General features: G+C 43.6%; 1 protein-coding gene across 2 annotated transcripts in view; it reads right to left on the reverse strand.

Moving 5' to 3' along the window:
• INPP5A (inositol polyphosphate-5-phosphatase A) overlaps positions 1 to 26917 on the reverse strand; it is a 3154590-nt gene that overhangs the window by 1004119 nt on the left and 2123554 nt on the right. For both annotated transcript variants that reach the window (XM_069611412.1, XM_069611413.1), the window contains exon 9: positions 14346 to 14430. In XM_069611412.1, the coding sequence (XP_069467513.1) occupies positions 14346 to 14430 (85 nt within the window). The remainder of the gene's footprint in view (positions 1 to 14345; positions 14431 to 26917) is intronic.

Raw genomic sequence — 26917 nt, forward strand, 5'->3', positions numbered from 1 at the left:
GAACCAGCAATTCAAATATCTGCTCCCTGTCTTCTTCGTGAGTACTATTGGTGCTATCCTCGGAAGCCTGGTGCCCCTCCGATACACGCTATCCTGGCTGGTGCCTGTCTGGCGGCACCCCACGGCCGTGCCCCTTTGCCACTGCACCCGCTCCTACTTACCTTCTGAGTCGCGGCTCCATTGTCCATAGTTCTGCAGACGTAGTTTCCAATGGGTTGGGTGTTCCATGTGTTGGGACATTACCGGTTCAGGGAATCGAGGCAGCATCATCCTCTGACGCAATGCGTTACTCCACTGCGAGTTGACAGGCAACCCACTATCAACAGCTTTGTTCCCGTTCCTCGAGGATAAAAGCCAGGAAGGTACTCTGCTTCCTGTGTCTCAACTACCTTGTTGCTTTGCTCCTGAGCTCTGCTCTTTCTCCTTTCCTCTGTTCACCTGATTGAGTGTGAAAAGTTTAACTAACAAAAGAAGTGTGTGATAAGGAAAATTCATGGGACAAGTCTTTCCCTCTTGAACTGGGATAAAGTGACATTCCAACCACCAAAAGAAATCAATGGGAAGGGAAGACCCCTTTCCTGACGAAACTTAATTTCTTTTGGTTACCTCACCTTAGAACCATTTTTTGTTGTGTCTGAGAGAAATCTACAACTACCAAGCTAATAGAGATCCCCTTGTACACATTATTCTGAGTCCAGCGTGTAAGGGACAGTTCAGGGTTTTGGACACAGGATGGATGACACACTTTGATTTTACATCCTGACACAGACGTTCCTTAGTTTTGTCGAGGCAGGGAAACTACTCTAAGGATTAGGGTTAGATAGGGTTTCTCCCACCCTGTCCTATTATTTTGTGCTTAATAAAGGTCTATAGCCGAGCCTAAACATGCCACTGTGTCTGAGTCGTATTATTGATCCCTTACAGTACCCTTACTGGTCATCAACTTTTATGGCAGGCAGTCAACCCCCAAATATTTAGCTGCAGTTTTGGACTCAGTGTGCGTCTCATTGCTATTTGGCTAAACATAATGTACATGAACAGAGGACTATTTTGAGAACATCGAGTGGCCCTGACAAACTCGCCTCTTAGCTGTGGGAAAAAGGGAAAGGACCACAAAAGCACTACACCTGGGCTACGTTTGCTACAAAAATAATAGCGACTAGGTGTAGGATTTATTAAAAAAGCTCAGAGGTGAAGGATACACGATGAGTAACCTTTTCTCATGCTGAAAGGTTTCCAGGGTGCGAGCCCAGCAAGCAGATGCTGACCTGCCGCCTCTCACCCATAGTGCCTACTGCTTGTTCCTGCACCTAAAAGAGTAATAGCTGATTATGTAACCTGTGTCTCTGCAAACAATCCATCTACATCGTATCTGTAGGCAGTGCAGATGAAACACCTAAACCATGTCACCTGTCCAGCACCTCAGCCAGGATCATCGTCTGTCGGATTGGTTTCCACCTCTTCATATCATCAAGAAATAGCAGTTTCGAGACACACTCGAGTACCACACCTGGATGTAACATTTATCCAACCAGTCATCAGGTACCTGCCCAGGGAGAGGCATGTTAGTAGCATTATCCCTGGGAATTTCTCTGCAATTAATAATTTTCTTACTACAGAAATTACATTTGCTCATTGACTCTGCATCACTCTGCATCAGCAGTTAACATGTCTTGTGACTCTTCATCTGCGCTCAACCTTGCTCATGCCAAGCAGCACTTTGTACCTGCTTCCGCTACCTATGTCTGAGGCTCTTCAGCGTGTCATAGGCAGACATGTACCTCATCACCCAGCTCCTCTGCAATGTCACTTTTAAGCTTTTGAGGAGCATGTGAATGTTCAGAGTTAGTTCCACATACTAGCATTCTCTGTCACCATTCACTCTACTGCTTCGTAACGTTCTTTACCAATCGAGCTACTACCCAAAAATATGCAATCATCTGCATCTGCCATAGGTTTGATAGAAAAGGACAACATTAATATTTCAATGTGGCCAAATGCCTAATCATGTGTTCAGTGCAAAGACGTATTCAAAGGCAGTTCTAGATTAGAGTGAAGGCCATACATTTTACAAAGGAACGGGATAATTTAGATAACATCATATCCATTTTAAATGTGGCAAACTGTGTGGCAAAACTGTGGTAAAAGCAGGGGGGGTGTTGCGCTGTATACAGACTAACAAGAGATTTGTATTACTAATTCCCAAGACATCATTGGTGAGCTCTGCATTGGAGAACTGTGTTAAATTCTGGAGGATTCTGTAGGGCATACATCTACAACAGGGGTCGGCAACCTACAACTCTCCAGATGTTTTGGATTATTATACATTTATTTTATTTTATTTATTGGACATTTGTATGGCTCCTATACACAAGTGTTTCCAGGCTCCACAAGGCAAGAAGGGGGCGGGGCATGGGAAATCAAAGGAAAAACAACAACAGGAACAAAAGAAACGGTAATATTGGCCTTTTGACAATTCTACCATAAAATTAATAATCAGGTGATAAGTACGAGGGGGTTAGTGGGAAGAGGGAGAAGTGCAATCGTGGGGGAGCCCTAGAGGTGGGGGCTGGTAAGTGCTATTCAGGCCAGGGCAGCAAGTGCCCAGGGAAAGAGGAGGGAGGGGAGGAAAAGTACACTAGGACTGGGTTGGGATAGTCTGGGAAAGGACGCCTGAGGGCAAGTGCTGGCATAGGAAACTGGCAGGGACTGCTAGGGGGGGTGGTCTGGTCCCAGTTTGACTCTGAAGGGACCAGGCCCCAGTCACAGTGGCAGGTGGAGAGCTTAGCACAGGAAGGGGAGAGGGAAGGATGAGGAGAAATGGAAGGTCTTGAGAAGTTTCCGGAACTTAAGAAGATCCGGCTCAATTCTGAGGAGGGGAGGGAGGTGCCAGCCGAAGAGAGGGACCTATCTCCCACTCTCTACTTGGAGAAACGTTTGACCTGCAGAGAGTTGGAGCCAGTGGATCGAGGAGCCAGTGGATTGAATGATTCTGGCAGGGCGGTATTTTGGGAGGGAAAGCTGGATGTAGAGAGGTCCCAGGCGCCAGACCCACAGATACCTTTGTGGGCGATGCAAAGGGTTTTGAATTTGATCCTTGCAGTCACTGGGAGCCAGTGGAGAGATTTTAGGGCTGGAGAGATGTGGTCCCTGGGCTTGAGGCCAAGGATAATTCTTGCAGTCCTATTCTGGATTATTACCCCCATGAAACCTCATCATGACTTTGCTGGCTAGTGCTGATAGGAGTTGTAGTCCAAAACCTTTGGCGAGCTAAAGGTTGTAGGCCTTCTTGAACAACAAGCACAGTTCAGAGGCAGTCAATAGTCAGAAAAGAGAATGATTTAAATCATTTGCCATGTGAGTGGAGACCTAAGGAATGAAGCACTGGAGGATATGGACGATGAGCAGAAGATAAGAGACACTCACGTGTAACACACACAGTACATTGAAGCAAGCGTTTTGAAATAAAAGCATACCCTGTCAACTAGAAGTCACAATATGCGTTTGCGTAGGTACTCTCGAGTAAGCTACAAAGTAATATTTAATGAACAGGGGAATGATAGTATTTAATCCATGGAACAACCTCCCAGCGGAAATGTTGAACACTAAAAGTGAATTAGGCCTGGAAGTCCTAATCCACAGTCAAAATCAATGCTTCTGAGGCCAACACCTTCCCCTTGGCTCACGATATGCTTTTGGATCTGGGTGTTATGACAAACACCCGGTCCTCCCAATTAAGGCATGCTAAAGTATTCTTCTGTTCAGAACGATCACTGTGATATGCAGGATAACTACAAACCTTCTAATGATGCTCCACAAATGCTGCCCAATGTCACACATGCCCTGCTCACCATACGCCATTATCACTTCTACGTGACAACAGAGGGCTAGATATATCAACGCAAATAGCAATGTCCATGCTGCAAAATCTCACTGTAAGGGGCCTGGATTGCAATGTCAGTGCACTGCAAACATAACAACAGGGACAGAGACTTCCTGGGCCTAATTCACAGAAGTGTTTTAAAATGGTGAAATCCCATAGGAAACCGCTCTGTGAATCAGGACACCTGTCTGTTACAGGCCATCATCTAAGCTTGTCATATTGCGCACAGCAAGTAACTATTGCCAAACCATCTGCATCATGAGGCGGTCTCATTGTGTCCAGCCATTTTGCATTGAGCCCAGTTGATATATCAGGCACAAGGAACGTGGATTGGCTCTTTTCCAGTGCTATTCTATAAAAACAAAATGCTGTACTACGACATGGCCACATCATATATCTTACCTGATGTCTCTCTGCAGCTGGGCAACAACAGCACATCTGAACTGAAGATTGATGGCGTGAAGTACTTCAATTAATCATAACCTCTGGTATTGCTTAGGGAACCGCTCCACAGCATTGTTTTACAGCCTACCATGCAATTCCAGAAGGGGGAAGACCACATGCAAATCAGACATTTTGCCACATCAACTGTTTTTTTCACGGTTCCCCTGTATTGGACGCCCTTCCCATTTGTACCTGGGATGCAGTTACAAAGGTGGACTAAACCACTACCACAGGAAAGATCAAGCTCTTGCTAATTCCATTTCTCAACTGTCTCATAACACGGCAGCATGACTGCTTTTTTCCCATAAAGCTATTGTCCCAGAAGCAACTGTATAGGGGGAACCATGAAGCACAGCGGTTGACACCTTATAAATATCTAATAAATAAATGGTTCTGGGCCAATGGCCCTTGCGAATGTTGACTTTGAAGCCTATCTTTCTGTACAAAACATCCGGAATCTTTACTGTCGTAAAGATCCCAAGCATCACACGCTGGTGGGATGCAAAATGTCACGTCCTGCCACTTACATGCAGAGCCAGACATCAAAAGAGCAATAACATAGGATTATAATAATAGAGGATTACCCACATAATTTCAGATTCTGAAACTACTGCTACCGATAACCGAGACTAGAGAGGTGCTGCTGTCATTTAACAAACGTCGGACCCCGGCAATGTTAAATGATGCTTCCCTTCAAGCTGTGTCCTCAAAATATGGTGTGTTATGATAGACGTGCCACTCCAACATCCACTCAACTACGCAATACCGTCCTTAAACTATCTGCGTGTCTCCAGACAACCAATCATCACAGAAACCAAGCATTTGATAAATTCCCTACCTCCATCATCCACCCTCATTACCTCACCATGCACCTACACATACCCACATGCAGGTGGAGGGTTCCAGGCTTGCCGAACAGCAAACTCCTGCAAAACCCTAAAGCAAATTGCACACAAAGCACACACATGCATGCAGGTAATTATAACACACTCTCTCCCACCCACTGCTGATCTAATATCATCCTCTACAACCATAACACTCACCCTTTTACTTGAAAAACATGAAGCACCAATAGGACATGCAAAGGGAAACGGCTGTGCTATACCCAGTGACGGTTACAGATGAGAACATGACAAAGGAGCGAAATCTATAAAGTACAAACAGAGTACAATGTTGATAGGCAGCTTTGCACATCCAGCAAGGATATCTTGAGATACTCAGCAGAGTGCTTTACTTTAGGAAAGCAGATGGATTTTCAAACGTTTATGTCCTAATAAAGGATCCACATTTGTGGTAAGGGACCGCCACTCAAGTTAGTCGTCAAGACTCAAAGGCGAGGGTCTCTAATGAGGGCAAAGGCCACCTAGCTCACAAAAAACCTGGATGGCAAGGGTTCTAACATTATTAGAGCTTGTGCAATAGGTGGAAGGCGACTTCCAGTGATAGAGTTTGTCCATGTCTCCTTGTCCATTGTGTATACATCATGCAAGCTTAGAATACAGCATTTTACAGGTGGCAGAGCCTCCATTCCAAGCTTACATGATTGGCTAGAGAGCAGGAAACAGTAGGAAGAACAGAGGACAAGCCTGGTGTCCAGACGTTTGCTGAAGCGCTAATACTGCTCAGGGCCCTATAACAAGATTGAGGACCCCCTAGCACACAATAGAACCTGATGGTAATGACTTGAATGTATTTTAAGCTTCTGCAGATGGGAGTTTCAGGGGGTGAAGCCACAGCTCGACTGTCTGTAAAAGAGAGTTACCCCTCTCCCCTTGCCCAGCCTGTTCACATGACAACAGGAGCTTAGAATGCATCCTTTTTAGTGGTTAGATGCTCCATTTCAAGTTTGCTGATTGTCTGTAGAACTGAAAACAGTGAGAAGAACAAAAGAGAAAAATTGAATGCAGGCTTCTCTATGTGGCTAATGTGGGGTAGTTTCAGCCCCAAGACCAATGAAGTGCCCTGACCATGTTAGGCCCAAAAGGTGCAGAATTATGTATGGTCAGATGTGAGTGTCAAAAAGGGCAGTGTTTTATTCTCAACTTCAACACATCAAAATGCTGTTAAAGAGCATGAAAGAGTATACACACAATTAAATGGGCCCTGTGCTGAATGATAAGGTCCAGAACAAGAGGCCTACTTGCCATTAAATGTGACTGAGGCCTAAAGTGTAACTTTGCAAAAGTAGAAACACTTACCATGGAAAGGTGTGCATTTTGCACCTTCAAAAATTGAACAGATGGAAAACGAACCTCAATTGCCAGAATAATGTGAATATATATCAGAATTAAAGTTGGACATCGATGGCCTGATGCAAGATATTTAAAAAAGGCCTAACGTGTGAAGAAATGCTAACATTTAAAAGTAGAGTTTCCTGTGCATTAAGAAAAGCTGTGCTCAGCCCCCAAAAAAGAAATGCTCCCATGAGATTCAAAGGTCAAGCACTAGTCTCCCTCCTGCTACACTTACCCAGCACTGTCTTCCCCTTGTCTGAAAGAAGATCTCCTTGAAGCTCACAGAGCCAAGACAGGGGACAGAGTTTGTGCCCGGACTAAAGGGTTGAAGAGGTTAAAAGATGGCCCTTTAGATAAACAGAAGATTCAGACAATGAAAGTAAAACCTTAAAAATACAAGGTTTATCATTCGTTCCATGGTGTAGTCAGGACCTGGATGACAGGTGACATGGTACAGAGACTTCCACCTGATTCCAATGGGTGAACTTAGGCCCATCTTGCCATGAAGATAAGGTCACTTCTTCAGGCCTTTGACTTCAAAAGAATGTTAATGAATTTATACCAGTTTGGGTCAACAAAAGGAAACAGATGGCTGGATCTACATGTACTGTGTATGGAACTCATAACATGCATAATTAAGAGATTGCCATAGGTTTGGATGGATGGTCATATTTTGTTTGTTTTCTCAGAAACTATAAATCGTACAATAATGGGATTAATATTGTTAACAGGCTTATGAACAAAGCTTTCTGTAGTGACACCTCCTACAAATTCGACCATGGGAACAAGCGTTACGACCTGTAATGTGATTATGACTTCCCAGAAAATGTCACATAGCAGAAATTGTGGGAGATAGAAGCTTAGTGAAATATTTAATGGTATGTCAAATGTTGTGACACAGACTTTTATAATTTTTGAATAAATCACAAAAATCTGTCATTCGAACCTGTAACATCGTTCCGAAGCTAGACTCATTTCACTAAGTCTAGCATGATAAAACCAATCCAAATATATATATATTGTTAGGTTTATTTAGAAATTAAGAGGAATTTACCACATTGTAGTTTTTAGGTGCAGAACTGAAATGTGTGAAAATGCTATCCCAGATGGGCAGAGTCATACATTCACAGGGATGATGCCTTGTAACTTCAGGAACCAATCATTGCAATAGGAATCACAATAGAGGTCCAAATCAAGAGCCAATAAACTGGCATATTCTAATTTTAATAATTTGGGGTGTGATTATGGCTTCATAAGGGGGCACACAAGGGAACTGGGGGAGAGCTGGAACTGTTGACTAAATTGCTGGAGGATATTAGCGAAAGACTAAAAGCTGGCTGGGACCCATAACAGGAGAGGAAAAAGGTGATTGATGTTGGTGGCATCCATGACTGAAACTGGAAAGCCCATTTGACCAGATACCTGTCCTTTCCCGGAGCGAGAAACCCAGAGATTCTATGCAAGTAATCTGCCCAACCAGACCAAGTCTTGAGGGGATCTGTTTGATTTATATTTTCCCTCACTGATTGGGTGGGTAGACAAAGTAGATCATCAGTATTTTTACTAAATATTAGTTTAATTAGCTCCCATATAGCCAACGAGGTGATTTTGTAGAAGTTTGAAATCCACAATATCGCTTCCAGTGTGAATAAAGTGATAGGGCCACATTATAAGTTTGGTGGTGCAGGAAAATTTGTGGTAATTCCATTACCGCCACTTTTCATACACTGCCAAACTACAAGTTTTCTGGTGGGGGTTGACTGATTTACCTCCAGCCAACAGCTGGAGGTAAATCAGGCTCCGACCAGCACTGGTATTCCAGGCGCTGGTAATACTGGCAATTCCCCCTATGGAGAATGGGGAATGACCACCGTTGCCGGCATCTGTAATAACCCAGTAATACCGGGATATCAGGCATTGGTAACGGTAGGTCCATATAATGTATTTAATTTATTTATTTGACATTTATAAGGTGCACTCAGAGGCATCAAGGCGCACATGCTTAAGTAGATGGTTGCAATGTGTTGCTGGTACAGCGTACAGGTTTCATGATGCAAGTTGCTTAACTACTGTTACATGGTTACAAAGTATTAGTGGTACTACATAATTTTGCACAGTGCATGCTACTTACATATAATTACGGTCGCATGGCAGATGCACACAGGTGTAAAGGCAGTTCAAGTTCTAGTGTATGTAAATAGAGAATAAACACTGGGCTGGTTCGCTTATCACTAGTGTGGGTCTAGGCTGAATGGTCTAGTTTTAAGACTTTTTCGGAATGACCATAAGGAGGGGTCATTTCTTAGGTGTGGTGGTAAGGAGTTCCAGAGGTTGGCTGCGACTACCGGGAAACTGGACCCACCTGCTTTTACTCTCTTGAATCTTGGGACAGTGATACGATTGGCGTAGAAGGATCGAGTGGTTCTGTTGCTTTGGGTTCTGGTGATTTGGTTGTTGAGAAAGCCTGGTGCCTTATTGGCCAGGCATTTGTGGGTCAGGGTGAGGATTTTGAATTTGATTCTCTCATGGACCGGGAGCCAATGTATGCATTGTCTGGTAGATGAGATGTGATCATTCTTGGGTATATTCAGGGCTGCTCTGATAGCATTATTTTGAACTACTTGAAGTTTATATATATTCCTCGTGCTAGTACCTGTGAATAGTGAGTTGTAATAATCTCTAGCAAGGCTCTTGCTAGCGTGATACTATTGTCAGTTGAGAGGAAGGGTCTGCTAGATCTGATAAGTTTAGAGGTGTAGCTGCAGACGAGACAATGGAGTTGACCTGTCTGGTGAGGGAGAGAGATGAGTCTATGTAGACTGCCAGTGTTTTTATTTCTTTGGCGGCTTGAATCTTACTGCCATCGATATTAAAGGAGTGGTATTTTTTTTGGCAAGTTTTCTAGTTTGGTTTTGTTTCTTATTAGGATGAGCTCTGTTTTGTCATCGTTAAGGCACAATTCATTTTGGACCATCCAGGCCTGGATGGCAAGGTATATTTTGTTAATGTTGTGCGTGTCAGTGTCATGACATCCTGTTATGGGGATGAGTATTTTTGTATCATCCGCATAATTAGTATATGTGATGCCCATATTATCTAGTTTGTCAAATAAGAGCTTTGTGAAGGCAATGTATAGTGTTGGTGATAAACATGAGCCTTGTGGAACACCACATGTCACCGGTGTTGGGGAGACTACTGCTGTGGTTGAGAACACCCTCATTGTACGATTGGAGAGAAAGGATTCAATCCATTTGATGGCTTCTGGTGAAAAGTGGACTGCAGTTTCGACAAAGGTAGCCGAGAGGTCTAAAAGAAGAATACAGAGGTCTCCTCTGTCTTTGAAATGGTCCATCTGTACTTTAAGATCCAATAACGCTGTCTCTGTACCATGACCAAGTCTAAATCCTGATTGTCTTAGTCCTAATAGTTTGTTCATGTACAGGAATTGTTGGATCTGCAGGTAAGCTGCGCGGTCAAGGAGCTGTTGATTACAGCAGTGATAAAAGGAGCTAGTTCATGTACACATTATTTTATCAATGTGGCAGGGCAAGTATCACCTTTGCATCTAGATGGTTTTAGGCCTTTAATGGTGTTAATGGTTTCTGTTATGGTCACTGGCCTAAATGTAAATGTATTAGACATAGATGGTTCTAAAGTCTTAATTGTGGATTAGTGGTCGGTGTCAAGGTTGAGTTTGGATTTTTTAATTTCTTTTTTTACTTTGCAAGAGGGTAATTTTGTCTGCTAGTGCTTATTGCAGGTTAGTATAGTGAGGCCCATGGTCTTTTAAAGTAATTGGGTACTCCTATTTCTCATTGCCAACCCCCACAATTCCCTAAAGGGAAAGGGTGAACTTGTCAAAACGAAATGTCCTAATTGTTTACCATTCCTCAGACCCTGCCTGAAAGCAGAGGGGTGCTAAACGTAAACTGAATATCTGGAAAAGTGTCTAGCCAAATTAAATAAATTGAAGACCCTGATTTGAAAAGCACACTCTCTACGGAGAGTGTGAAAGTGGCTCCTGATAGAAGTGAGATTCTTCATTCTGGTGAAGAAGGGTTCTCTATACATATAAAACATATTTTGTTTGTTGTCAACACTGCTGGCATTGCCTAGTGCGCAGGGAGATTAAATACACAGAGCGCTGCATGTGTGAAATTATATTTGCAAATAGAAAAATGTTGCATATTATTTAAATTAAACTTCATGTAGAGTGTCATGCTTATGGTCTTGTCATGTTCTAAGTTTCTGTATCATTGTTGGCATTAAGCGATTTTTGTATGTGAAAGAAGGTCTGAACTGTTTATTTGACCCGTGTTTTATTTACATGAGAGCCCAAAAGTGAAAACACTTATTGGTGTAATTTCCGGTCTTTTCTTAATGTCTATTCCCAACAAGTGAGTTCTTGGCATTGAAGCTTTGGTTTGTGCCACAGAGAAAGTGGTGAGTGTTGTAATTTGTACAAATATCAATTGTCCTGTTCATTCATATATATATATATATATATATATTCTTTCTACACAATGGCACAATTCTTATCTTATTTATGACAGATGGGCGAGGGATCTACATGGTTCTATATGACTCACAGATAGGGCTAGAGTGAACACAAAATAAATATTGGTGTGGTGCTTTTGACTGGGGAGAGAAAGAATTTCCTGTATTGATAGTTGCTGCATAAATATTTCGAAGACTAAAGACTAGAGTTCACACATTCTGAGTGTTAAAGGAGAAGAAATCATGCCCTGATCAAATTGATAATCTAGGATCACAGATCCAATTACTTGTCATTTGCACCAACCATGGTTTATCCAGATATCTGTAAAAGGTAGCTGCAATGGCAGGGTCTAAAACTGAGCAACACTGGCCAAATGCACCCATAGTATTTCATTATATGACACCCAATGTCCCACTGATGGGCTGCAACTAGAGCCGATAGACTGCAACAACAATATACATATTTGATCAATCTTCCAAGAAGAGACACGCATTAGTAGGTCAACAAATTACATACAAACTGGAAGCAAATACATATTACACAGATTCTTTTATTGGCCACAACACCCTTAGAACTTATTTGAATCTAACGTAAGTCCATGAAATTGGACAGTTGCAAGAATAATTGGAAATAGACACATGTTTAACCCAGAGTCACAAAAACATGGGCACATTGGTGCATTAGTGTCATTGGCTCCTCAATGAAACAAAACGTTCATTAAAGGACATTATGTTTTAATAGGTGGATTCACACATTTCAGTATTCATGTTGGCAACATTTATATCTAATTTAGGTGGAAACTGATTATGTAGTCTTCAGAACCATAAAGTCTTTGCATTTTATAGTGTTGGCGTCCAGAGATGTTTTGGTACGAATGGATCATGAAGCATAGCATTATGGGATTTCATATTGAAAGAGCACGCTCCTATAACTGCTGATTGCCAAAAAGTAGAGAAAGGGACAGGAAGACCATTCTTTCTATGTATTGAGAAGGCAGACTGCATGTTCCTCTCCATACATGCAGATCGAGTGCCAACAATGGCTGCCTTGGAGGGCAAGTCCTGCATTTTATATGTGCGTGTGTGTGTGCCTGCGAGCATGATGACGCAACAACTATCCTTGTAGGAGTGCCACTCCTCCATGAGACACAATCTCCTCCTGTGCACCCCTCAACCGCTGTGGCCACCTTCCTCTCTTTTCAAACTGTTCTTTCGTGTGGCCTTTACCAGCCCTAATGACACAAACAAAAACAAACATATTGGGCCTCATTACTACCCAGGCGGTAGGGGGTTAACGGTGCCGGTAGAGCTGCCAGCGCTGTTAACCCCCTACCGCCTCATTACAATAGGTCTGCTTGCGGGACCCGCCAAGTACGCCTGGTTTTAGACCAGGATGCTAACAACGGGCCCGTCATTAATGGGCCTGTTGTTAGCATGCTCCCCATTCCCATTGAACCCTATGGGGGCTCAAATGGGAATGGGGATGTACCGGGTCCGGGTTCCTTGAATGGGGAAATACCGGGCCCTCCGAAGTCGGAATGGCCCGGTATTTCCCCATTCAGGATACCAGGACCCGGTACCCGTTAAGGGGGCAGCCATGCCGTCAAAAGTGGCATGGCTACCTCCATACTCGGAATGAGGCCCATTGTCTTTGTCAAGACTTGTTGAAATAGCCATAACTCGAACCGGTATCATATGTTCCAGTAACCAGTGCTAATGGAAACAATATTACAGTTGTGTAACCATGCAATGGGATGGGTTCCAAACAAACAATGGTGTTAAACATTGTTTAGTTATGGCAGAGACGAAATATCAGGTAGACCACAATATGTTCTATTGCCAATCGGAATGAAGTCACGGTCTACTGTTATTGACAGCGTCCCACTTATTCCGATTACAGAAGCAGACATGCACAGCAGAGAGCATTTCTCTGCTTTTAAGCAACATCCATTCATTTTCCCAGCGAGATTTATAATAAGACGCTCTTTTTGTGTGAGCATCTTCTTTTCGCTGTACCTTCAAAGTGACAGGCCCATCTATTTTAATGCCCCAAACTGAAAGCTCAAACATGGAAGCGTGTGTGCTTACTTACAGAGTAACTGTTTACATGTGCATTACACCTACTGAATGCTCATGTTGAAACCATTCCAGTTCAACTGGAACATAACAGTTGTTAAACGTACATTTAAAATGCTTAACTAAAAAAAAAAACTTATTATTTAAATACTATAATATAGAAGCACATTGAATGTATTGACATGTTTTTGTCCATTTATATTACTATTAAACTGGTGTATCTCACCACCACAACTACAAAACCTATCTTGCGACCAGGGGTCAAGTCCTAAAAATTGAAGTGGGGGGACTCATCAACACACGCAATGGGATGTGACGTTGCCAGAAATTAGCATATGAAGGTGAAATATGCACATTTCATTTAATTGCCTTTGCATAATCACCCAAAATGCACAGGACGAATGGCATTTGCCTTTCATAAAATCAACATACACACACAAAACCGAGAGAGGATATTTTCTCCTAATAGTGTTTTTGAAAACTTTAAAAAGGTGTACTTTTTAAACTCCAAGAACCAAGAAAAACATTTTTCCTGAGACTTGCAGTACCGAAATGCGACGTTTCACCTTTAGTAGTTTGTTATTTTTCATCAGGTTATGTAGTGCAGTGGTGAAGCGCCCAGCCTACAAATCTGCCGACTGCAGTTTGATCCCAGTGGTCGGCTTTAATTCATAAATTCAAAGAGGACATTCTATGTTTCTCATTTTAGCTCGGGGGTGGGCGGGTGGAGTCCACCCTCTGAAAACAGTGGGTGGACTCCGTCCCCCCGTGTGTACCCTCGACTTGAGCCCTGCTTGCTACTAACAATATATGCCAACACCCTTGGAGACCTTGGGAGGTGATTATTGCTTAGACAAATGACCTACCCCCAGGTTATTGCATAGGCGAAAATTACCACTTCCTCGACCTAAAAGCCTATATTAAATTGGAAACCCAATTCCATTTTTCTTAAAGTGCTCTCTGTCCCATGCCCTCGCGTCACTGCATGCATATTAGTGCTGTGGTTACATCAATCAGGCTTTATGGTGGTCCAGTGCCAGAAGGACCTGGTCAAGGGATGGTTATATTCACATGGAACGAACAATCTCCACCGTCCCAGGACCTCACCCAGTGAAATTTATTTTGCTCAATCTGAAGCATAACTACAATGCAATACACTTTGGAAATGCAACTGTTTAATCAGCAAGACTCGCAACACAAAGAAAACTTACCTCTACTACGGACTTTAAATCCAGTCGAAAATTAAAATCGCCAAAGACTAAGTATGGAACTTTTTCATACCGATGATCTGTAATACTGGAAACACAGAAGAAGTCATCATTAAATGCTTTCAAATGCATGCACATTGTTATTCCAACCTACACACATATTAAAACATCTAATTTGCAACTTCAAATAGGAACAAGAAAATTGAATAGCTATAAAGAAGCAAGCCTGCCCTTCCGTACCACAGCTAATGAACATGAATGACTGTATAATACATGACAGATTGTAATGTATACAAGCCTGCACAGATTGTTCTTATTATACGCCAGTTGTGACATCACTTCTGAGCAGTAATATGATCATGACATCAGTGATGCTGTGTACTCAGTTAGTAAAACACAATAATGCATGCTGCGTGAACCAGCACAGGACAGAGGCACAGCTGTCAGTGAAGCACTTATTTAATATCACGACCAGCTTTCCAAATTCCTTGCCTGTAAAATATATTGGTGTGACACGTTACACCATCAATAAAAAAGTAAGAATTTATGGTAGTATGTGTATTTTTTGCACTGCTGATATTTAACACAAGATAGCAATAATCCATCTGCATGTTACTTCTTTTTTTAAAACACAAACAGTATTTAGGTGCATGTTATTAAACTGCTCAAACAATTTTTCGACACTACCTGACAAACTGCATATTTTGTTTTAATTCAAACAGATTCTATACTGATTATATGTATCAGAAACTGGAAGATCGCTTACATTACATTAAGCTTAAGGTCATGTACTACGAGGGATGACAGTGCATGGCTATGTTTTACAAGGAATAAAATATCCTTTACTGTATGTAAAAAGGATATCGTGAGACACTTCGAAGTTCCATGACCTTATTAAGGAATTTGGCTCTTGGCCTTGTTAGTCTCCTTGGCCACAGATGTCCACAGTGATTTGCAATATAAGAACAGCCTGTTAATAATGTTCTTTTTACAGGCTAGTTGTGACACCACTCCTGACCTGCAATAAGGAAATGGCAGCACTGCTACTCTGTAATCAGTTATTATGCTTCACTAGTGATGTCAAATTCCTGATGCGTGTGCAAGCCACGAGCAGGGCGGAACTCCAGCAGTCACTGCACCACTTAAAGCCCTGACACGCTTATCAAACTCTTTTTTTGGCAAAATAGCTTTCCATGACACTTTACAGCCATTAACTGATACGTGATTCTTTATGGTAGTCTTTTTATTCTGTGCACTGCTGGAGTTTAGCACAAAGCAAGAATGCACGTTATTACCAATTGTGAAGCAAAAACAAAAACGTGTTTAGATGCATTTGATTAAACTGCTAATATTATTATTCTGCGACACGCTAGAAGCTGCATAGTTGCTGTCTTCTTTTAATCCAGACATATTCAACATCGATTGTATGACTCAACAACTGGAAGAGCTCTTACACTAAGCAAGAGCCTGTGTAGAAAGGGGATGATAGCATATGGTTATGTATTATAAGGAATACAATATCCCTAACTGTATGTAAAAATGATATTGCAGGTCACCTCAGAGTTTCTTGACTTTATAAAAGAACTCGGCTTTGCCCCATGACTTCCAATATCTGTAAGGGGGACGGTACGCGGTCCTTTATGCCATATAGAACACACTGTGTGGGGTACTTCATCCCATATATTAATTGTGCAGCTGGATAGGAGTCCCGTGTTTTTTAAAAAAAAAATGTTTTAACACATGAATGCATGGCCCAGAATCTGAACTACAGCTAATGCATTTTAAGTGTAACGTGTATTTCATATGGTTAAAGGGAACCTTTACAACCCGTAACACAGGATAACATATACATTGTGCGCACGCGCGGGGGCCCTAGATACGAAGCAGAACAGATGAGACGCATATATACCCTGAAACTAAACGGTGCCAAGGAGGGTTATGGCACCAGTAAATCTTCAGGAATTACGGGCACTGCTGTAATTCAGTCGCGGGACTTCGTGGAGGGAGGAAGGATGTGACTAATGCCATCTTGCGGTGGCTGGCAGTATATTTCCGGAACTTCTCCATCGGTGTCGTGACCAGTAAGTGATTCGCTTAAAGACTAATCCTGAACACACAAGAGGGTGCACTGCGACCGAACTGGGTTAGCGTGCCAACCTCGTAAGGTCAGGAATCTGTAATGGGGGCGGAGGGGGAGCTACCAGCCTGTTTCCTGACAGAAAGCAGTTTCCTCTTTTCAGCGCCAACATCCACCAGAGCACGAACAACTCCCAGGTATCGAACAAGAGCAGCCTTTGCTTGTCCAGAGGTCTGCTTAGACAACTCCCGCGATGCAACCAATCTCCCGCCACGTGTGTAACACCCGCGCCTTTATTTCATATCGTTTAATCCTTCGCAGAAAAAGGAGCGATCCATTTTTTATAAATGAAGCACGCCTGGGCGAGCATGAGATAATATATACCCGGGTCAGCTTTTCCATAGGCAATGGCTTTAAAAATGCATCTTCTATATATTACTGGAAATGTGTTATTGATTTCCGGGCCCATTTCAAAGCATAATGATGCTGGATGGAGTGCAATCAAGTTTGCCACCAAAATGATTATCATTCGGAAACAGCTTATCTGCGAGCAGAGGCCACTGCACGTGTTATTTATGGCGCCCTCTCACTGCAAACAGAGCTGCCTCCCGCAGGTGATGCATTTGCGGATTTTAGCTTCGGGGTGCTGCAATATGGACTAAATTTGCAGCAGCGAGACAATGTTCCAATGGGCAGTGCTGCCACTTCCCAGATTAGTCAAGGTGCATGCACTGCATGCTGTTGGGGGGGGGGAGGGGGTTAATTAACCAATAAGCCCCTCGCCTGCGGGTCATTACAGCATAAGGGAATACTTTTTGCGATAATGGCCCACAGGCGAGGGGCTTATTGCCATTAGTACCCCGGCCGTTAGACCAGGTTACTAATGGTGTTTGTTTTTCCGGCTGCGAGACGTGTTGCGTTTTGCAGCTGGAAAAAAAAAGTTGGAAAAATGGCCGCAGCGCATAGGAAAATGTAGTCCCTTCTCATTTTCTTTGATTACTATGGCCTCCACGGAAAGGGAGAAGGGACTGCACGTAGTCCCTTCTCCCTTTCCATGGCAGCCATTCAAGTAAATAGAAAAAAAAATGAAACAAAAAAAATGGCCGCCATGGAATAGGGAGAAGGGACTATGACACCCAGCAAAGCTTCCATCCGTTCAGTCACGTAATATTATAAACATAGACACTTTGGCCTTCATTCTCCGCTCAGACGATGTGGGAGAAAAGCGAAGAAAAAAAACCTTTCTGCATTTTCCTCCCGCATCAGCCGGTTCTCCAGAGCACAGCATCAGCCAGAGGTGTCTTCCCATGTCATGGATTCACCACAGGTAGGGAGACACCACTGGTAGGGATCACAGACCAGGCGATTACAATGCTTCGATTGTCATGTGTGATGGATCCAGCTCTCACCCTCAAAAAGCAAGTGAATTCCCTCGCCTCCTCAACCACCTACACGTGTAAACTCATCCGTGCCGCCAGACCCTTCCTGTCCAGTGCCAGCTGCCTCACCTTGGCCAATGCCCTTGTCATGTCCAGACTCGACTATTGCAACGCCTTATACTCAGGTGCCAACAAGTCGGTCACTGACAAACTCCAGAGATTGCAAAATAACGCTCTTAGAGCAGCTCTGAACATCCCACGCAGAGAACATATCTCCAAACACCGGATTGAAGCCCATTGGCTAAAGATAAAGGACAGAATCCTTCTTAAAACTATTTCCCTCAATTCTAAATGCCTCAACAATCAAGCACCCCCCTACCTAGCGGAAAGAATCAACTGGAGACCCTCTAACCGACTGACGAGATCTGCCAATACCTTCCTACTGGAAGTCCCCAGATTCAAACTTACCACAGCGGGCGGTGCAAGTTTCCCAGTTAGAGCTGCACAATCATGGAACACACTCCCACCCGACCTTAGATGCCCTTTACCCTACACAAGATTCAGATCCTACGCTCTCAAATGGCTGCACAACAACGACATGCAACGTCCCTCACCCTAGTGGAAACGGCACAACCTGTTATAATGCTGCTCTTTTTGCGTTTAAACTTGATATTTTATATGCATTGTATCACCTACTGTAACCAACCACTGTTTTTCTGTAATAGCCTGTGTCAGGCTTTGTAACTAAGTTTCGAGTCCTCTTGTACTGTTGCGCCCAGATGCCCACGGGCTCGGAGCGCATTACCAAATAAATAAACAAACAAACAAACAAACAAACAAACAGGGAATTCGTCCTTTATCCATAGGGGGGAGGCACTACCTTTGGGACTAGGGAGGTGAGCCCACTACACTTAACACACTCTAGGGGACAGACCAAGCACAATCTCACTGCAGACTCCCCCATCTGGGGTCATGGAATCCACAAGTAAGGTTTTTTCTACACCTCTCTGCAACACAGATTCCCAAGTGCTTGTTGGCAATATGGTAATTGAGCAGTACAATAAAGTACAGGGCCCTTTAACAGTTGATGGTTTGGTTTCTGACCCAGCCTTGGTAATATCTCTGCATTAGGAGCCTAACCAATGGAGCTTTTCCTCTCTTGGGAAAGAACATAAAGGACCCATGACTCCTGTAGATGAGGGATGAACCGCCCTCAGTGCGAGAGAAACCTGCGCTGGGCAGCAGAGCAAATAACATATTCCTTCCTGGATGCGCCCGGGGTCAGGGCCACGCCAACGGCATGGTGGGCGGAGGAAACCAGAGGCATTTGGAATGCTGTTGAGTGCAGGAAGGCGGAGAGCCTGATGAGTGTTCCATTGCCGAGAGATGAAGAGACTGAGCCACTACGGACGCGGCACACCAGTGTCTAGCATGAGCAACGTCCAAGTCCTGTCGGTCGCAGACAGGAGGAACTGAAATGGGAGACTCGTCCACGAAGAAGTCAGAGAAGCAGTTCTGCATTGAATGATTAAGCGCCTTACCCAAAAGGCAAGTCCACAGAGAACCTGGTACTGGGCTGACAGAGGAGCAGGAGGAGGGTGGTGTGCCACCAAATACCTCACAAAGGGGTGGACGCATTTCAAAACAGGAATGACCTTAGAGGCCAGATAGCCTGCGACGAGATACCCCATGAGTGGGTGAAGACATTATGCAACCCGGCCGGCCTGAGAGCCCAGATAGCCTATGGGCTGTGCAACGAGATACCCCATGAGTGGGTGGATGCACTCCAAAACCGATGCAGCCTGAGAGGTCAGATAGGCCATGATGGGCTGAGCAACGAGATACCCCACGAAGGGGTAAAACTAAACAGAAGCCATGAAGGGCTGAGAAGCCTTCTAGCCTGTGCAAGGCTGAGTATCCAGGCATCCCACAAAGGGGTGAGAAAGGTGACAAATTGAACTGGGCTAAAGGGCCAGGAATCCTAGGAGCGACTAACCCATACAAGCACCTGCAAGTGGGTGAGACACCCAACAGTGGTGAATAAGAGAACATTTTCAGACACAGCGGAAAACCTGAGACCCCAAGCTTGGGTGAAAGACATTCCCAAATGAACCAAGGGAAACAGAGACTGACTCACAAAGCATGTTGTGACAGACAAGGAACAGACTTAAGCTATCAGTTATCCCAATTAAGCACATAACTATTTGAGCTGATCAGAACATTTTCTTGGGGGTTCGTAGCAGTTGGCTCTAGGAAGAGAAAAAGAGTCAAGGATACATTTTTGAACTGTAACACCAGGCTGAGGCCTGAGAGAAATGAGAACCAAGCACACCATTGGCTGGATGTCAGAAACCAGCCACCACAAGCCAATAAATGGGGGATTAGTCTTACCTGGGTGAAGTTTATGTTTGTTTTCTCATTACAGGTAGGGACACACAATAGGTTAGAATAGGTTTGGACAGAGGAGGGGATTTTTGCGAGACATTCTGATGAGCACTAGTTTATTATTTTCTTTGAAGAGTAGGGAATCCATAATTTTAGAGCTAGAGAAAGACGAGGCATTCATTCCTATGTGTCTCAGTGGTAGAGGCAGCTTTTAGTGTCAGTGGGGGGCGGATATCTCCTGATGGGACACCAAGGTTCTAAACAATTCACCAGTGAGCCCTCACAGGGTGGTATGATATGACAAGGCATTTATAACGCACCTATACACAAGTTATTCAAGGCGCGATGGTGAATGTTTTCATTGGAGGGTCCTACACATTTGATATATGATACAATATGATATGGCATTTATAACGCGCCTATACACAAGTGTTTCACGGTGCGACGAGGCAAGGGAGGGGAACAAAGGGTGGATAGACAACGATCCTACTAGGCGAGGTGTCATTCAGATCGCGCAAGTGCTTGGGAAGGGGGCAGGGACAGTGCAGTAAATGGGAATACATAATAACAATAAGTAAAGTAATGGCCAGCATGTGGCAAGTGCAAGGGTAAGTGCTGACCATCAGGTGTCAAGCGCTGGTAGGGGGACTGTAGGGCTACAGAAACAGTCCCCATTGCGGGGGTTGCCAGGACTCAAAAAAGCACGAGCGGCTTAGGAGGATTCATGGGTGTAGTCCCCTCAAGAGAATTTTTAAAAATAATTTGCTGAAATTATCCCTTTTTCCTAGCACCATTAAAAATAAAATTAAATGAAAAGCCATACATATTATGGAAACATGAAAAATATCCAGAAAATGTCATGATTCATGGACACTCTTGCCTGATGAATATTTGAAATGGAGGGGCCTAATATTTCCTCAAATTAGCGCCAATTACCAAGCATACTGAGGAAGCCCGGAATTATTAAGTGAGGACATTTCTTTTAAATAACCTGCTGAAATTATGCATTTTGCAGCACATCTTTTGACAACAATGACGTAAACAGCCATACAATGTACAGTTGGTTCTCAAGGGTGACGCCTGAAAAGAAAATGTCATGAGCCTGATACCACACAATCTATCAATGTCAGAAATGGTCAGTGTGCATGGCTTGCATGAGCCTGCTACCACAATCTATTCCATTAATGGTCACTTTAATCACATGCATGAAGCTGTTGCCACTACCTATATATTCAAGCATTGGTCACTTCAAATCAAATGCAATGTGGCAGCAGCTTCATGCATGTGATTTGAAGTGACCATTACTTAGATAGGTTGTGACACCAGCCTCTCATGCAAGGGATTTATACTGACCATTATTAATATACAATAAGTTATGGCAACAGCCTCATGCAAGCCATTTACATCGACCATAACTGTTCATGTATTGTGGCCACAGCTTAAAGCACAAGATTTAAAGTGACTATTACTGGCATAGAACGCTTGTTGTCCACAACATATGTATGCCAGTAATGGCCACTTTAAATAACATGCATGGAGCTGCAGCCACACCCTATCTATGCCTGTAATGGTCACTTTAAATCACTTGTATGAAGGCAGAACCACTTGATTTAAAGTGACCATTACTGGCTTAGATAGGTTGTGGCAGAAGCATCATGCATGGGATTTAAAGTGACTACGACAACCTATCTGTGCCGGTAATGGACACTTTAAATCACATGCATGAATTCTAGGGAGCTTCACGCATATCATTTAAAGTGACAAATGGATATCTGGTTATCCTTCGTTTGAAAAATAGAAAACTCTTTTCACCAACATAACTGTTGCCTAATAACCACTTTTGAATGTATCTATGCTTGATAATCTTTTGTAAATAACTTTTCTGAGCTTTTTTCTCTTTTCCTTTATGTTAAAGGTATTGCTACCCATGGTTGGGGCTTGCATGGCAGTTTTCACAAAATTTGATATTTTGTTATGATTTGAACTGTATCGTTCGTTCTTTGTGTAAAATGAGCCCACTGTTTAATTTAATTTACTATTGTAATTAATAAACTGGAATCAACCCAAAAATACACGCAGAGGCTACCTAACATATGTTTACATTTAATGTGATACTGTAAGTAATCAAGCAATGTGTGCATTCTTGAATCTAATGGGCGCATGCCCTTTTGATATTGTTATTATGATTCCCCAGCTCCCATTGTGAAGGGCTAGTTTGCCCTTGTGTAACAAGGGCAATAATTACGCCCTATAGACTAAAGGAGGGGATATTACCATGGGTTAATGTCTTGCACACAAAGTATTGTCTTAGACAAAGCTGAGATCTATATGTCAGGGAAAGTTCATAATTACTTGTGCACCCATCTGACCCAGCTCTCTCGCAGCACTTTATATCCCTTTACAACTTCTCTCTATCTTTCTCTCCCCCTCTCTCTCTCTCTCTCTCTCTCTCTCTCTCTTACCTATCCAGTCTTCCCCTGCCTCATCTTCTCTCTTTACACTTTCTTCCTACACCATGTGCTCCCCTTCTTATTCTGTTAAGTTATCTATATATTCTAAGTGCAGACTTAGACCAACAAAGGAGCATATTAGCACTGAGGTATACAGGACATCTGTAAAGTATTGAGATCAAGGAAAAAGATTGGAACCAACTCTAGAATGCTAGAATACTTCAGGACATAATCCTCCTCTCCCTTTGCTCCTCCAGGTGCTTTCTGCCTCCTTCACTCTTGTTCTCCCTCTTCCCTACTCCTCCAGACATTTGCCTTCCTCCGTTCCTCTGTCTCTTCTCCTCCTCCAACTATTCTCCATCCTCCTCTCTCTATCCCTCGCCCAACTCTGTCCTTTCGCTCCGCCTTCTCTGTCAAATATCTCACTCACTTCCACCTTCGCCAGTCACCTTCGCAATCCCACAGTCACTATTTTCCTTGACTGTTATAAAATTTGTCCCTGGGCCATGATTGTGACCTTGATGAGTGGATAGTTAGCACCTGTGTATGGAACAGCACCAGGATTTTCGATTGGCTTGAGCCTGGTGGAAGTACCACTTTTCCATATGTGTCTGCTTGTGATTGGTGCCAGGCAGCAGCTCTGCACACCAATGACAGTCTGTCTTTGTGAAATGAGGTGGCCTCCTTCCGACAGTCACAAATCTGTAATACAGCAATGCAAGCCTCTGCTGGTGTGTGGCCTTACTAACTGTGATCTCCCCTGTCCTGTGTCTTGACAATGAGCTTCCCTTTGATCATGCACCTAACAGCACATGGTATACTGTGCCTCCCAGGATAAAGTTTATGCTGGCAGACTGCATTGCTCGTACTGTGTTTGCATAAGTGTGACAAAGCTAGTACCCTAGCCTTGCAAGAGGGGACTGGCCTACAAGGGAGAACTCCAGAGCCAGTGTTACCCTTCAGATGGACAGTGGTAGTTAAGAAGGCCCCAATTCTTGCCCCCACCTCCAGTGCCAGCTTATACCTAAGCAGTACATCTTTGTCTCAAGCCATGCCTTTTATAGAAGATTCTTACAAGTATGTCTGTTTTTTCTCTAAGGGCATATCATCTGAGTGAGAAACAAGGAAGAAGCATCACAGCAAGAATCACTTTCCAGTGCCCAGAATCAGTGGCATGGAAACCAAAACCCAACCACCTACAAGCCACGCAAAGGCCAACAATCTCATTGGACCACCAGGAATTAAGAGGTGGTTCATCAAACCCCTACACCATGGACCTTGCCTTAGGGACACAGGAAACTGGTCCCCAAACACAAAAATGTACCCTTTCATTCCACAAATCTTGCGCCTTGTTGGAACCATGCAGAAGACATAGGCAGGACTTGGCCCGCTATTTGTAACTTTGGGTTTATTCACCATGACCCGGGTGGGGAAGACATGGCCAGATTGGCCAGGGACAGAGGGCCAGTCCCAGTAAGAAGAGGGGGATAAAAGACCACCACATGATGCAGGAGGTGTGGGTTATTCAGTTGAGGTCAGAGGTGGAGGAGGCAGACGACCAAGAGACCAGCAAGAGCAGCAACGAATGGAGGTGATTTCTGGAGGTGAGGTATTGGCTACTGAGTGCTGTAGGTACTCCCGTTTCAGTGTTCATACTAGTCTGGTGAGTGAGTTTAAGATAGATAGTGTAAGAAGTGACTGAAGTGTATGGTACTGAGTGAACATTGGGGGTCTGGGTATTTGTAGAGTGGAGGATGGTGAAGTTGAGCAGAAGATGGAGTAGTAATGTCAAGGTGGAAACAATAGTAATTAGGATGGTGTCTGAATTACAGGTTATGTCTGCAAGGATTTCCCTTTCTGCCCCCTCTGATACCTCTATGGGACACACCACTGTAAGGAGGTTCCACTAGGTGAGCAAAAAACGTGGGCGGAAAATACACCAACAACGAGGGTTCCAAGGCTGCAAAGGAAACAGAAGAAAACGATTAGAACACCTCTAAGGATTAGGCATTCAAGGATTGTTAAAGGAAGTGCATCCACCTAATGCAGGGTTGGTACATGTGGAGAACCTCATTGGAATCAGGATTCCTCCCTGAACACTGAGTCTTTAGACCAGGGACAGACACGCAGGCACGAGATGTGACAAGAAAAGGAAGAAAGCATAGGGACCATGCATGCCACCTAACATGCCACTACAGCGACATAAATATCTGGACAGTTGAGGAACAACAATGGCTATCCTGGAGATATTTTGTGGGTTGTCTACAGTATTCAATTCCAGGTGGGTAAACAACACCCCAAGGTAGAGGCCACAAGAATCAGTAGACAATCCATGGTATAGTTTGTGGACAACAAGTAGTCATGTACAGTTCAATAGATCTTTTTAGGTCTAGTGTGTTTGGCCGGTTTTGTTTTCAGACGTTGCGGTTATCTGATTTGCTACATGATAACTTTGGAGGATTCATAATACCGAAAGGCAAATTGTTGGCTTGAATACCTAAGAGGATCGGTAAACCGTACTTAAAGGATTCCTCTAGGCATGGCGCACATTTTTTGTCAGATTTGCCCGCCTGATTTGCCTTTTTTGCCTTTTCTGCCCTTTTGGCCCCCTTTGTCTTCTTTTCTATCTTTTATGCTTTTAGCATCTATGCCATACACTACTAGATACTGCATGGATTAGAGTCCATGCAGGCGGCATCGCCAGTGCCCTAGGTTGTGTGGTTTATTTTATCTTTTCTATCGTTTGATAGCCTTGACAACACCTAGTATCAAGGTGGCTCCCTGCCTCTGCCAATCCCAGTGAGTTACGCACCGATCTGCGTAGCAAAGGGTCTGTCCTAAGGCACGTTTGAGCTGGACGCCCTTGGATATAGCGCTGGGGTTCCATTGAGATGGCTGCGCCGTCCAAGGGCACAGTGAGCACTCTAGCTTTCTAACCGCACTCGTGACGCAATACCCATCACGCACAGTGGCGATATTTATACCAGCAAGCCGTAGGAGGTCGTAAGTTCTTCACTTCCTGTTTATCCTCTCGGCCGTGGTCACACGATTCTGGAAGAAGGTAAGGGCTAGGTATTCTAGATAACATACGATTTCGTTATTGGACCTTGAGTCTTCTGTAGGTTACGGGATGTCTGATGGGTTTGGGCTTCTGGGCTTTTAGGACACAGCTGTAGGCTGGCTGCTTGCCACCATAGCCTGCAATGTTTACATTATTCCCATTACATCACTCTAACACATCTTAGGAAGTGCACTTTCATCACTGCCTTTTGGCTTGGTGCTTCTGCTTCGACTGGGCACCTTGCCGCCAAGGGGTTTTCTCTTCCTTTGCTACTGGCATGTTTTCTTGCAATGGGCTTGTCTGGACCAGTTTAAGCCTGCTAGAATTGCTACTTTAAAAGCTCCCTACTATATTGCCAGGGCTATATCAAGTGAACACTAGTGAAAAATTTGTTTTTTGTTTTTTTTCGTCGCATTAACAGACTCTTGTGGTTTTTGCCCTATAGAGTTGCTTCTATTGCGTAATCTGGCGCATTTGCAACACAGCGGTTTAGCATCACTGGGAAAGCATCCCCACTCGCCGCTTTGAGGGCGGTGTGACAATTCCAACTTTGCCTATTTTCGCCTGACTACAACGATGGAAATTGCTAAATTGTTGGGATCTGCCAGCAACTGCCGACAGGTGAGTTGCTACGGATGGTCCACTTTAGTCTCTAGAAATTTAGAAATTCAGAATTGTATTATTATATAGTCTCTTTGGTGGGCTGCATTAGCCTACATGCCCCCATGCCCTCCTCTTAATTAGGTCAGGCGGCCAGGCGGATGCACAGGGCCTCTCGCTTCACTAAATTCTGACTGGAGAGTTTTTTGCCATGATAATTCACGGCTACATAATATATATGTTTATCCTTGCTTCCAAGATCTAATTTATTGAGATCTATTTCCGACAAGGCCCTACCATATATTCCTGGATTTATACACAGGAACAGGGGACCAGCCTACATGGTTGAGAATATGGTAAATAACCTTTTCTTCCTCGTAATGTCTCATGACCTATCTGAATTTAGAGAGAGGGAGAAATCCCCCAATTTCTCACTCACAGATCACCAATTTTTCATCTTGTTATTGTGTGTTTATGTCTCCTTTTTTTCTTTTTTCTTGGATCTGTTTTAGGTGTGATTATTGCTTTTAACATATAAACCTTTATTGTTAGTTTTAACATTATATGTGTAACAAAGTCACAGATGAAATATCACGACCCATGATGTTTATGGGAATGCTACG

Source organism: Ambystoma mexicanum, chromosome 8, assembly GCF_040938575.1.
Source record: "Ambystoma mexicanum isolate Mex_15411 chromosome 8, UKY_AmexF1_1, whole genome shotgun sequence".
Taxonomy (NCBI): Eukaryota; Metazoa; Chordata; class Amphibia; order Caudata; family Ambystomatidae; genus Ambystoma; species Ambystoma mexicanum.